The sequence below is a fragment of the Hesperophylax consimilis genome, chromosome 4 (genome assembly GCF_061612785.1).
Source record: "Hesperophylax consimilis isolate HC1 chromosome 4, BYU_Hcon_1.0, whole genome shotgun sequence".
Taxonomy (NCBI): domain Eukaryota; kingdom Metazoa; phylum Arthropoda; class Insecta; order Trichoptera; family Limnephilidae; genus Hesperophylax; species Hesperophylax consimilis.
In genome coordinates this window covers 36,632,015-36,647,466 of record NC_142839.1, presented here as the reverse complement: position 1 = coordinate 36,647,466, position 15,452 = coordinate 36,632,015, and the positions used below count along the sequence as shown (strand labels likewise).

The following is a 15,452-nucleotide window of genomic DNA, read 5'->3' as shown; positions in this document are numbered from 1 at the left end:
AATCCCATCATAATTCCCAAGAATTTCGAAATTGAAGATTTAATTGGACCGGTAGGTACTCCGTTTGCCAATTTACAGATAAAATTAATGTTGCTGATTTATTAAAATCCTGTTTAAAACGGCACAGCAGGCCGTTTTCTAAGAAAATTTTAGTACCGGAACACGTACTCACAAAGTTGCATCTGCCCTGTGAATATATAATGAATTTTTAATAATACGTGTTCCCACGTCGCGTTAATAGATTCCATTTTTACTAAAAGTTTAACATAATATCCATCAATTCATTCGTTTAGGGCCTGCAGTTCCCCTTTTAACATGATAACGAATAATTTGAAGAGATTTTTAATAAATTTGCAATATTTTATGTCAGTAAGTTTCTCCGTGAAACAAGTCACATATTAACTTGGGACATTGTTTGTAGAACAAGCTATAGAATTGATCAATGATGTTTTAACTAACCTATTGAATGTTTCTACCCACTGAAAAGGTAATTCCTAGAAGTATGATACATTCGGATCTGAAAGACAACTGATGTAAATTTGAGTGAATTTTTGAATTTGTGAGTGAATATTTTAACTCCTAGGTCCCATACAGCCATTCAATTTGAATTCAATTCCTCTCTTTCCTTTCCTTAAAAAAATACACCACACAGTATATCCAAAGATGCCGTAGGCCCTATGGTAAATTATTTACCTCTGTGTGGAGCTAATACAACAAAAAATCCCCATTGATGCATTATATTTAGATGTTCCATCTTTTTACCCCCGATTAGTTCAATTTGATATCCAACGCTCTAACGCCGAACGACCGGCAACTACCGAATCCGGTCTCAGCGCACTGTCACTCTAGTAATAATAATAAAACACGTTTCGCACCAATTACAAAAATAATAAAGCTTTTTATGAAGCTCTGTACTCTTCTATATCTTTGAAACGTTATTTTAGAATTTTTGTAGACCTAATTTAATAATGCTGAAAAAATCTTTTTAACAATGGGCTATGAACGAAAAGAACGAAACATATGTAGCGAATTGTAACTACGTGCAGACTTGTCTAATATCTGCAATTATTCCATTGTATGATTCCAGTTTAATTCATTGTTCCACAATAACAGTGCCAAATGCAAACGATTAGGGAATACGTAATGTTAATATGTGGATGTTTGTTCCAGTACGTGATAGTGGGGGTGTGGATTACAAGCGCCATCTACAGCGCCCCCAAGTTCATATTCATCCACACCCTAACTAACAAGCTAGAAGATGGGCAGGAAGAGATCATCTGCTACCCCAAGAGGAAGATGTTCGACTCTGCACTGTTTGACATGATCAACTTTGGGCTGCTATACGTTACGCCACTGCTCGTGATGACTGTAAGTATATTATTGCGTTGGGATGATTGATCATATTTCAAGACCCGGGTCACTGATCGGTTCAAGACTACCCGCTCTTTGAATCTGGTACTTTACACATCGAAAAATGCCGTAGAGTAGAGAAAATCGATCTTTGATCGTGTACTTTCATTTGACATAGGTAGGTAGTAGGTAAATGATGGTCTATTTTAGATTTTAGGTATCAAATTTCATAATATCTGTGGTCGCTCACCACACCGCGACACGGTTGCTGACGATCGAATCTTTTTTTATAAAAAAGCAACCCGTCCGCTAATTGGTGGTTTGTGAACGCGTTACATTGATTGGGTAGTTCATGATCGACAGAGGACTAAAAAATATTTCCTCAAGTATTATGGACTAATTATCCTAATTAATTTTAGAAAAGACTTTAAATGGAGTCTTAAATGAATAGTAAGATACGTAGTTGATTGTAGACTGATAACGGTAGAATTGCGAACCCTGAGGCGATGAATGTGGACATCCAGAAAGAATGCTATGCGGAAGAAAGGGACGCCAGATGCCGGACGCTAAGAAGCAAACAAATTAGATTGCCAATAGGAAAAAAATCAATCACACAGAAACCCCTCATGTACCAGCGCCCGACTTCATAGTGATATTATTAAAGAAATATATGGGATATCAAATTAATTGAATTTAAAAAAAAAATAAAAATAATATGTCTTCCACGATCAATAATGTCAAGTTTGTTAATTGAAAATTTTCAAAATATCTTTGTTAAAAATAAAAGTGTCTATTACATAATATTTATGTTTGTAAATAATATGATTTGGATATAAGAAGAGGATGAACGGAGATAAGAGTACCAGTGGAAAATATGACGCAAAAGTGAGTTTATTGATTTTTAGACTATGTGTTTAATATTCGCAATGAAAGAAGATACTTAACTATTAATTTACTTAATGAAATCCGACTGTAAATTTTTTTTTAAAGAAAGACAAACATTTCCAGGTTACGAATAACCTGACAATATTTGAAAATCTCTTACTACCACCATAGTAAACGGAAAATGTTGCTTGTATTGTGATGGCGGACTGAACCAGCCGATAAATTGAACACATGAGTTCACATTTACGTCGTATATTCTCCTTACGCTCCTTTCTTCGTTTATTTGCTCTACATGTCCAAACCGTCCCTTTCTTAATCTTACTCATTACGCTTACATCAGCCTGGCATTCTTTGTGGATCTCCACATTCCTCACATGATTAGACATGGTTTTACCACGCATACACCTCAAGGATCTCATTTCTACAGCATTCAGTCTAATTTCATCCTTCATCTGCCTCTTCCATGCTTCACTGTCATATATCAGAGGTAAATAAATGATGATCGTTTAATTTGTTTACACATCATCTAATTAAAAATAATATATGTTTATCTGCCTCCTCAGTTGTATTTTACTTACGGATAAAAATAAGTCAACAAAAACTCGTTCGTCATTGTTAAGTTTTAATGAGACTTGCTTGATTTTAAATGTAAATAAGTAATAGGCGATTATGATTTACAATCAAAGAACGCCGAATTTTGCAAAACATCAAAATTCTTGAATTTGGGTTAACAAAGAGGTTCCACTGGAAAGAAATGATTTTACGCATATTAAAACATGATACAATCAAAAGAAAACCTAATTAGTTAACATTCAAACGTGAAAACAAGGAACGGAAGTTTGATAAAGGCCCTTTATGGAAAGTTTCATGTTACCATTGTGTTTGGATTTAAGGCATTGAAGGGTCTTAAATTGGGAAAAGGTTTTCTACCTTAAAACGGAAAATAATACATTCAATAATACGTATATACGTACATTCAGTAATACAATCATGAACTTATTACGAGCGCCAAGTTCTATATTCCCCTTTAATAATTCCGTATTTTCTATTTTTTCCATATTTATATCTATACCTATTCGCCTTTAGTAAATTATTATTGCTTTTTTTAATGTGAAACCGAAAGAGTCCCAACTGCTCCCAAACGTCTAGAGTCAGTGAGACTATGCCATTCCCAATAAGACTATGTTGTGAGAATGAAGATAGTAGCCCGCGTAACATTGCAAACATGGGCCGGATGTGAAAAAGGTTGAGTATGACTGGTCTAAAACTTTGACAAATTAGTAAGTTGGTAACATTCATAGGTCCACGAGGTGTGGGTAGGTACTCCTGAAATATTCGCATTTCCTTTCATTTTCTGTACCAACCGAGTATTTTTTTACGTGACACCGCGCAAGAGTCCCACCCGCTCCCAACCGTCTGGAGCCAATGAGACTATGGCATCCTTATTGGGGTATGTTTTGAAGATGCTGAAGAGAGAGAGGAGGGGAAGGCGATGGCGAAAACGAATGTTAGGAAGTACCTGGCAATTCAGATCTGGTCAACAAACACGGTCAAAGCCATTAAAAAGCAACGTTTCAATTTTGTATTGCGGTCTTACACCAGGGCGATACTGAGAGTATCTTCCACTTTGAAACGTGCCGCAAATATACTTATTATTTTTAAATTAATACATTGTGAAATTCTGCAAATAAAATTTTCTTGTGCACGCAGGGACCCGCGAGATCCGAACTTAAAGGGAAATGACAATTTGACCGTATTTTTTTGATTATGTGTGTTTTAAAAACATTCTATAAATTCACCGTTTGTCAGTGGCTCTACCAAATTTCCCGATGTATTCGTTAGGCGAAATATCTGTCCAGCCCTAAATGATTTTTTTTTTATTTAGGGCGAGAAAAATTTTGTCTTTAATTTTTCCATATTTATATATCTATTCCCCTTCATTCGTTGGGTGAAATATCTGTCCCGCTCCAAAACAATATACTTTCCGTGTGAATATTGAAAATTTGTGTATACTTAATATATTTTATGTCTTAATAACACAACAACAATCTGTTTCTGGGAATAACTGGGGTAGGGTTATAAAAAAAATATTGACACACTTCATGGTTAACATTAAAAAAAAATCATATACTGGTATATCATTTTTAAATGAGTAGTTTGTGAAATAACACAAATTAATCAATTAAAATTTATTTACGCACGCTGGGATAGAAACCCGCGACCTTCCGCTAGCTAGTCGAGAGCTTTACCCCTGGACCACGGGAGCCGTCAAAATTACAAATAAATTTATATAAATCATATATATTTTAAAATTACAATTTGATATTACGTATAAAACAACAAAAATTAATGTCATGAATCGTTTCTCAGAACAAGCTGCCACTTGGAAACTAATGTTGACCACTAATGTCTAGCACAGTTAAATCGATAACTTTATCAATTTATTAGTATTTCTTTACTTTTACGTAGCCGTCTGACGTTAATTCATTTGCCAGCTTCCAGTATTGCCAGCGTATATCGATTATATCATATATCGTTCGCCGATATCGGTTGGCGTATCAATAGTTCGACCATGCTAGCTAAATTGCTATAAAATCGGCAATCGATCCGAAATCGTAAAGTTATTGATATAGGTATACTGGTATATTCAGAATCATCAAATATCATTTGAATCATTGATATATTCAGAATCATCAAACGTGATACATTTACGTAAAAATAAATTGAGAATTTTGATTTCAAATACTAACCTAAATGTGAATTGGCAGTCGGTATTTACTTTTGGCATTAAAAGGGGAATTAATTAGTTAGGTTCACAGAATTTGAACGATTCATCAAATTCATCAAATTTGATGAATTTTTAAAATTTTGTGAAACGATCCGTATTTAATGAGGTCTTTATTCACGACTGATTTAATTGGATAGTGAGATCTTTAACCGTAATACGAGAAATATGAAACAAGTGTCGTTTCAAATGAATTTAGTCTCTCCAAGTTCGAACGGATTATCCCATATTTAGCTTAATATGTCACTTATATTTTTTCTGCCTCGAATGTATAATAATAAAAAATAAGTGAAATATTAAAAAATCAGACATCGGTCTTCATGGTTATCGATTTTTATAAATTCGCTCCAGAAAAACGAAAATATAAGATTATTTATATTTTTTAGAGTTTCCCAAGTTTATTAGTTTGTCCTCCGTTCAAAAATATTTCTTTCGCCCACTTATTGGATAGTTAAAATATTGAAATTATTTCAGAGTTGAAATTAGCTATTTATTAAAATAAACATACCACAAACAAAAAAAAATTATTTCTTTAGAGATGCCAATTTTCTACGCGTATATCCCTCGCCTCTTCATTCTTTTAAATAATTTATAAATTTCAGTTTTTATGTTTTTTTCAACTAACGTAATACGAGTAGGCTCATACCCGTATTATGGTAGTCGTACATGATTTAGAATATAATGTAAGACGTAGGAAAATAAAATTTTCTATAAACAAATAATAAAACACAACGGAAAACGATATATTATGGAAAAAAAACTAAATTAATTTTCATTACACACACCACAATAGAAATAAAATTAAAGATTAAACGGAATAATAGAAAGACTACAAAGAAAATTAAAATGAAAATATTAGAAGGAAAGATTAAAATACATTCAAAATTATACGAATTATTTTACATCAAAAATAAATTTAATCCTGCCGTAAGCCCTCCAATTTTGGGAAGTCCCGAAATATTTGATTAATCGCTTATCACCTTTATTATTATTATTCAAACGTTAATGTTACTTCTGAAGTGATGTATTAAATGTAATGTAATTAATTTAAATTTTTGTAAAGTGTAATTAGATTCATAATGGACAATAAATTAAATAATTTATATTAAGAAAATTTTTAATTTTTTTTTAGGAGAAGGTCAACTAAAAAGGTGTTAGTAAATAATATAGCAACCCTTTGAAAGAATTAATTGAAAATTGTATTCAGATTTGGGAAAATGAAGTATGAAGCAGCGCTTTCAAGTTTTCGTTAAAAGTTTGGACGAACTACCCAAAACTTTTTCCTTTATAATGTCTACCGTTCTGATTGATTCATTTGGCGATTATGATTCAGTGTTCATTCAATTCGATAATTATTGATTAAGGGTTAAATTGTTGGAATGCCGGAACTTACGAATCAGCAAATGAACTCAAACAAAGTGATTAGGGTTCGAACTGAAGGATCCACTCGAGTGATTGGTGTCATATTTATACATTTATCATATTCTGTAATTAATACCTTTCCTCAAAATATTAATACAGAAACATACGAAACTGCTTACTGCGATATAAAGTCAATGAATACACTTAGATTTCACTGTTTATCCACGTTTTTAGGTTCTATAAATTCGGCACATGCGGTTTTTGCCATCTTGGCCTAGTATTTCAAAAAATCGTTCGTGTGGTTAAATGACACGAAACTATTCAAATAATGATTAGCTTTAAATAGACGTGAGGAAGAAAACAAATATTCTTGGTTTTAGAATTGAGGTCTTGTCCGTTCCGTAATTAGATCATTTTACAAGGTCAGTGATAAGGATTAGTTTGATAAATGAGAATAAAAAATAATATGGCCTAATTTAAAACTTAAATGAAGCTTCTCTATTTTCAACAGTTAATTAACAGTAACTTATTTATCAAATGAAAGCTTCTTCCAAGTATTCTAAATTTTAATCTTGAATGTTGGTTAAAATTGTCACAGAATTTTTTTTTATCACACTGAAAATAGATAATCTTTCAATCCGAATTATTCATTTACTTTCTTAAAGTTTACGAACGCTGCTATTTTAATCTAGTACAATATTCATCGTATTTAATGTTGTAACAGTTCAATGATTATCCCAACATTCCAGTTCCTACCCAAATTGCCCTATCCCTTGATTTGTTCCATTCCTAAAGATCTTACCTTAGAAGAATGCAAGAAATCAGATTTGTAAAAAAACACCCATAGCGAGTGTCATTTTTTATGTTAGATTACTCATATTTTTTCGCCGTCCGTAATAAGTATTCTCATGAAAAGTTTGTAAAAGAGTAAAAATTATAATTCCCAAGTGAAAATACAATGATGATCACAAAATAGTTCATGTTTTGGAAACAACGGTGCCAGACGTCATCTATAAACTATTAATAGTGCCGACGGAACCTTCCAGAAAACACCAGAACTTCCAAACGAAACAAACATCATTCGCAAGGTCAAGGCCTCCTTTTCCCCACTCTTAATTTTCCTTGTGATACATAGACACAATCGATCGATACTTTCTATCTCGTAGTGACTTACAGTACATTCAAAGGTACTAATAGTCGGTACGCAACACATAGTAAAGTATTTATTGATTTTTTTCCCCAAGCTTCATAGTCTTGTTGATCACAGTTACACAACAAGACTAAGATCAGAACAAAGGATGATAGTACCAAAAATGAACACATCGTTTGGACAACGTTTCCATATATTTCTGGCTCCTAAGGTGTATAATGGGTTCAAGCAGCAATGAAATAAGGTTAAAACAGGCCCTCTTCAATAGAAAATTACCGTATGGCTCGAAGAAAGTGGCAGAATGAAATCGGAAAGCTTCCTGAAATAAATTATTGTCTGACTGAAGAAAGACCATTAAGTGAATTCATTCCGACTTTATCCATATTATCGTATATATATATATTTATTATTTTTTGGTTTTACCATTTGTATAATGATATATGTACAACATTGTATAATTGTTTTTATATAATATTTTATATGTTTTTTTATATAATACGGGCATTTGCCTAGTTTGGGGTATTAATAATAAAAAAAATAAGTGCATTGTTCAATACATAATGTACACGCCCACTGGGACACACAGATACACGTATTTGTTAAACTTTCTGTAAAATAACATACAATTGCGACTATTATACAGGGGTATAAAAAAAATCTTGTTGAGTTTTAGAATTTTGGCGTTTGATGTCAAAAGGAAGAGTACAATTACAATCATAAAACAGGCGTTCGCTTTTGTTCATGAGTAAAACGTAGGATTACAAGGCATAAGATAGGCGGAAAACGACGAGAAAACTTCTTCCCACGTTTGGTAGAAAAGCGGTGACTTCAGCGGGTTGCTCCACTGCGTACAATACAAACCAAACCTATTAGTTCATTACATAATGCTAAAGAGCCGTAACCTAAATTAGAATTTTGGATGTTTGTTGAAGAAACTTCTGACTTGTGGCAGTAATTAATGAATTGCAATAAAACTCTTTGACGCTGTGTTTGCGGATGATTTATAGAACCTTCTTCAGCAACGGTGATTTTGTTTTCCCGCGCTGAAGCCTAGGATGTTAAACAAATAAAAGAGCAGATGCAAGTCTACGCTACCAAAAGTACTTTAATTTACCGATTTGATGACTTTAGAAGACGAGTATCGTTCAACTATTTCATTAGTTTTATTTGTGAAGAATGGCTTTCAATTATATTAATCATTTTAAATTATGATTTTAAACATTAAGAAATTATCTCTACAATAAGATGCTAATTATTTAAAAAAATATGAAATTCTTTATGTTTATAGAAACTTTATTCTAAATGAGCATGATGAAGAAGGGTTAGGTTAGGTTTAGCATAAACGTCTTACGTAATCTGACTCACACCTTCGTATACCTACTAATTAGAGACCAAATAAACCCTTAGTTCGTTAATCAACCAAATTAAATTGTTTTATAAGATAGTTTATTTGTTTTAGGAAAAAAATTAACACGCTGTAAAGTTGCACCTACTTCTATAATATTCTTTTATTTTTATGACTCAATTCTCACGAAAATGTTGACATTTAACAAATGTTACGACCCACGCTTTTAAGTCAATAGCCAAAGGTTCCAACCACAGAGCATAGCAATCGTTTATTTTTTCAGTCATATCTTCATTTCAAGTACCTCACAAGAGACTATTCACGACGATGGGCCTTTCCACTGATGATAGTCACGTTTGAGGGATTTGCAGAACATTGAACATTATCGACCGATTCCTTTTCCATCTTTTTAGCTAGCAAGAACACGCTATCGCATTGAGTAGTCAAAAAAGTGATAAATCTTTCTCTGTCTTATAACATGATATTGCTTGTAGATGGAATAGTGAATACCAGGTATAACGACCGTGTGACTGTCGTCCAGTACAAAAGAGACGGCAATAAAGAGCGAGAAGAAAAAATAAAAAAAGTGTGAACGCTAGTCTAACGTCTCTTCTTCATAATCTGTCACTCGAAATAATAAATTGAATCAATTACACTTATTCTGACCAATACTTCGGCATCCCAATTGTACCATGTTCTTTTAAACGGAATGGACTGTAAACCAAATCAACAAGGATGCGAAAATATAAAGCACATTCAATTGGGTTCTAAAATCACGGGAAATGTGGAATGATGGAAACAGCCTACCTTGAATTCCCATGAATCCCTGCAGTATGGCTCTTGACGAAAATTTACTCCAAAACGAGATGATATTTTGCAAACAGAGCACAAAGCATGTGAATATACGACTCCAATTGACGACAAAACAACGATTGCAACTGCTTGCCACGACGACACGACTGTGAATATACACTGACTTGCGACAATTAACAGTGCAGCAAAAAATCATCTTCTTCTTTCCAATGTGGGTAAGGCTGTTTTTTAAGGAAGGAAATGGAAAGTAGGTATGATAGTATATGATGGGAAATGATGGTAGGTATTATCCCAAACTGTTTCAATACTAAACACCAATCCACAAGCAAATAATGTAATATGATATTAAACGGACGTTGCAGCAATATTTAGATTTTTCCATAATATGAAAATATTTTCTTTGTACTCACACCACTCATATGGTGTAAGTGCTCGTGCTGATTGCAAAAGGAACACGTTGCATTCAAAGAAGATCTGCAGGTATCCGGTGAAACTTAGTTCGGTCGGGAAACGGGAAACTTTCCTCTCGACTTCTTCATTGTTTAAAAAAGTTCCACGTATAGCGCACAAAGACAATGAAGGCTTTTGAATTTCTGGGACGCCCGAACGGAGCGACGAGCCTTGTAAAATATGAATTAATATTTCTTCAAGCAGATATGGGTAAAGAAAAAAACAATGCTGAATGTTTTAAACATGTTATATTCAGATCAACGCTGCTTTTAAATCTCCTCTTAACCCTTTATTTAGAAGTATACATACGACTTTATTATGCAAATCACGAACGGGTTCTGTTGCTCGTTGAAGGAAAGGAAGATTAGAGTTCTTCCCGTTATTACAGTCCAAGTCAGGAGGTACTAAAAAATCATTTGCTACTTCTTTCACATAATATTTTCTACAAATAAGATATGATATTGAATGTTGAAAACATCAACATGCAAATTAAATATTCCTTGGTATTTCATGTCCGGATTCTATAACCTTCATGTACGAGAATTTTTATGTATGTTATTTAGGAAACAAACAATTATTAATGAAAAGTCTTGACATTATAAGGCTTGCATTTTATGAACTCAGTTCTAATATTTTTTCAGAGATATTTTTTGACTAGTATTTGACAAAGCTGGGCTGAAAGGGTTCACAAAAAATTCCAAAGAAAAGTTTTGATGGTATATGTCACCAACAGTTTCGCTTTGGTAAAGGTTTTCAATGGCACAGGAATGCTACTAATCTTGAATCAAGTTTTGAAAGCTATGATTTGAAAATCACAAGTCTGAAGCCATTTTACTAAAAGCTTCCAAAACTTTTTGAATATGATGAAACAGAAAGAACAAATTTCTTGTTTACATTAAAGCGTAATTGTGTGTAAGTGTAAAAACGAGCATTAGCATTGAAATAGTTTTCTCTTTTCTATTCCCAGGGATGTAATTTTTGGTTCAAACCTGAATAGGGATGGCGGAGAAGTAATGGCGCCACAAGGAAACCTTTCAATCATCTTTTTATGCACACATAATACATACATTGCTTATTAATTTATTTAACATGCACAGCATATTGTATTATGATATGAGTAATAATAACAAAACAAATAAATTGGAAGAAAGAGTGTAGAGAGATGAAGAGAATTTAAAAAATTAATCATTTATTTTACCCTCCCAAATATAATTTCCTGTTAAAAAGTTTAAAAAAAAATATTTTAAATAATTTATTTCGTGCCAAAAAATAGTAAATTAGTGTTGTTTGTTGGCCGAATTCTGAAAAATGTCCAAGCCGTGTAGCAATTTTTTGTAGTGGGTATATATTGTGATGACGCGAGTAATTGGAAAGCTATTTTCTGCATTAAGCTAGGGTTTTATTAATGAAACTTAGTACCTAACGTTAATCAAAACCTTTTACGTCCAGTACCTAACGTAAAAGGTGTAATGCTTTCAGATTAATAGTGTATGCTCTTTGATTTGAAGACATCTCAGTGTTTTTATTAATCAAACCTAATTAATATTGTATCTGCATGATTAAATAAATCTTTATGCTAACTCCACGATACCGAGAATTCATCACTCAGGTTATATTGTTAGGTTTTAATTGGATTCAGGGTTCCCATAGTCAGAAACCGTTCGTCGGGCATTTTGAGAGAGATTTAAAAAAAATTCGGTGGTTTTTCAAAATTTAGGTAGATTTTCAAGATTTTCGATAGATTTTCTCAAATTTAGGTAGATTTCCTACGAATATCGGTAGATTTCCTACGAATATCGGTACAGTTTTGCCGAAATTGGTAGATGTGCTGAAATTTTGATAGGTACTGCCATGGCATCAAGGCGAAAGACTAAAATTTAATTTACATGTTTTAATCCAAATAAGTCCAAGTATCACTGACGTAAGTCAGGTACGTCTCTTAACACTACGTGTAGTTAGGAGAGTAATCAATTCTCCAGTCGCAGAATACAACATAATACTTACGATGTATTGCTTGTTGTTATGCAGGTCCTGTACACAAGAATCGCCATGGGCCTGTGGCGTAGCGCCCGCAGCATGGAGCGCCGCATCTCACGCGCCCCCGCAGGCCCCGTGCCCCATTCGCAGCACCCGGGGGAGGAAGATAGCCACGTGAGTACCGCCCACACCAGAACTAACCTACCAGCCACCCTAACGTACTAGACAGGCCAACGTATAAGTCACCCTGATATACCAACCATCCTAACGTACAGTCTGACAAACGATTACTGAAAAAAATACAGTGTGTGGCAAGCCTACGCACGACGGAAGTGAAACTTTTAGTATTCTTCTCTCTCTCTTTTTATTTCATTCTCTCCTTTTTTCTGTCTATTGACATATTTATAAGTAGCATGTGATAAAAAAAAATTAAAAATTATAAAAATATGGGATTCGAACCCGGGTCCTGCATAACGAGTGACGAACGCTCTGCCTCTAGACCGCGTGGAGAGGTATCTCGCGCGACGAGAACCGCGTATACAACGTGTACTCCTCAATTGACTTTCCCCTCGTCCCCCCCTTGTCCTTCGCAAATTTTCGTTTTCAAACACGGCAAATGAATAATATCACATAATGTCTCGTTAACGCTTTATATAGGGTCGAATCGAAGATATATCGGCAGTGTGAAGTTATATCTGTCGTTTTTCAAAATATTTTCGTATATTTGTCCGTTTTGGAAAAGATCTATCGTGTTTTAACAGTCTCATACCCGTATGGAGTCTGAATTTGAAAAACATTTCTAAATTTTGAAAAACCCACTTACGGCTGTGTTTTTTACTAAAAAAACTTGTCACGCACGTCTGCGAGGGTAATGAGTCGCCTTTTCGGCCTTGATTAGTAATTTTAATGATTCAAAATAAAAATAATTAATCAAAATACCGAGCGACTCTACCGGCTCGATTCGTAAGCTATATTTTGACCAAAATATCATATAGTCAAAATATCTAAAAGTCGCAGCACGAGAGCATTTTATCACTTTTCCTCGTATTAAAAAATCACAAAAAGAAAAAAAAACTTCAAAAATAAGGTGCCGCAAAAAAATTTACTGTGTCAAATGGAAAACACCAAGATGGTTAAAAAGGTAAAGCTAAAAGCATGTATCTTTAAAAAAGCACTAAGGCACTCACAATATTGTGCATATACACAATGTTCAGAATTTAGTGACGATTTACGAAAGGAGAAGAAAATAATGTATTGAAGACGTTTATATAACTTGTTATTTTTAGAACTTAGTAAACGAGATTATTACACGTGTTAAAAATAATATTTAATGGTGTGAATGTTTCGAAGATGTTCAAATCAAAATAAAACTTTGTGGAAGAGACTCTAGAAGTTTCTGTTATTCGGTATTTCATTTAATTTATTTTTAGTGAAATTTTTTACATTATGTTATCACACTGTACTAGCTACTATTTACTAGTCCGCCCGCAATGAAGGATTGCTTCCATTTACTGGGGGCGATTGTCCTTGTACGTTTAAGTAAAGGGTTCTGAATGGGAAAAAAAATGTCTTGTTTACCCACTGAATTGGTAATGTAAATACTACTAAATGAATCGCTGCCACTATGCATTAATCTCTTTGCTTTATTTTAGAGGATTTTAAATTTATTTTTTTCCTGTCATGACATAAGAAAATCATCGTTGAGCGATCGTTAAAAAGTGGAGAAATAATGGAGTTGTAAAAAACGATTCAAATCTTCCCAGAATAAAAATATTCTTTCCGATTTTATTTTGTGTGTACCCAGCATGCTTGTTAAATGTTAGGTTTATTTTGTGTATTCTGAGCAAACTTGTTAAATGTTAATTTGGAATTCAACATAACTTGTAAGTATTTATATATATTGTTATGTTTACTAGTTTCTAGTATTTTTTTTATTCTACTTGAAATTTGTGTATATATATATATATTTCATCAGATGTACATAGCAGTAACCTATCCACATTCCGGAAAACAATATTGACTTAAGAAATTTTAATTGTTAACGTCTTCAATAATTGCGAATTCACTTTGAGGAGTCATTTTAATTTAATGGAAATAAAAAATCACTTTGTATAAACCATTATTTAAAGAAAATAATCGACTTGTTTTGTTGTGATGGTTTCTTCGTCAGGTTAAACATTTTAATATGTGTTTATATATTTTTCCCGACGAAGAACCTGTGATTTTTTCAAAGTGATTTATTTCCATAGAATTTTATTTTTAAACTTTAAGTGTCGGTTTCTTCTTTGTTACGCTTTTTAACGTGTAATGTTCTTATTCATGAACACACTGACTGCTATTTTCATGTTGATAGTTTGTACTTTGCTATTTTTAATTTGCTCTTTTCTTATTGTATTGTAAATATTGGAAATTTGTTCTCTTCTTATAGTTTTGGTTATGTATATATACTGTACATTTTATGATGCTATTCATATTTAACATCTTTACATTTGCCTGGAAGAAATAGTATTTATATTAAGGCAAAAAAATGCCAAATTTGCTTCGAAAATTATCAAAAGAACGTTTTTTCTGTTATTTAACATGTTTTAGGTATCTTTAAATGCTACTTCAAACATTTGTCGAGAGATATTTGGTCTTTTTTAAAAGAGACGTGTTTTATTAAATATTTTCACAATTTTCGAAGATGTTTGATTTTGAAGTTTTTTCAATATGGCGAGCCCCCTCTAACATTCTTATTTACATATCTCCCTTTCAAACCATCTTCTTCTTCTTTTTAAACGCTCACTATGAACCCTTAGGAATAATACCAGCGTGTGGGGTTAATTTTTTATTATTTTTTAATGTATTATAGTAAAGCGCACTTGAAGCGAAATAACACAAAAATGCGCTAAACAAATAATAATATGTTATTATCTATTATTGTGAAAATGGTGAAATCGCCAGTAAAATGATATTAAAACAATGGTAGCAAATATTTTTGACTATTGTTATATATAGATATTGAAATAAAAATAAGCAGGGATAACTTACAATTCGTTTTAAGCATTAAACAATGGTAACTGTTATTTGGAAGAGCCTATAAAGTTATAGAGGAATACCCTTTGATAATCTATGGAGGGTCATAGCGGCTAGCCATTGTTCTTGTTCATTGTTGTCTCCTAACTTATCTAGCTATATACGATGGGCCATGAAAACACCCGGCAGTTTGTTTTTAGTGCAGAATTACTCAATAGCTTTTCCATGTCTTTGGATTATTCGATTTATTTCCGAGAGAAAGACCACTTTCTTTTTGAAATAGTTTCAGATCGCACTGAGAAAACTTACTGAGATAAAAT

General features: G+C 32.9%; 1 protein-coding gene across 1 annotated transcript in view; it reads left to right on the top strand.

Moving 5' to 3' along the window:
* LOC149424642 (trissin receptor-like) overlaps positions 1-15,452 on the top strand; it is a 91,926-nt gene that overhangs the window by 66,115 nt on the left and 10,359 nt on the right. The window contains exons 7-8 of the mRNA XM_089631085.1: positions 1,171-1,368; positions 12,169-12,291. Coding sequence (XP_089487211.1) covers positions 1,171-1,368; positions 12,169-12,291 — 321 coding nt within the window. The remainder of the gene's footprint in view (positions 1-1,170; positions 1,369-12,168; positions 12,292-15,452) is intronic.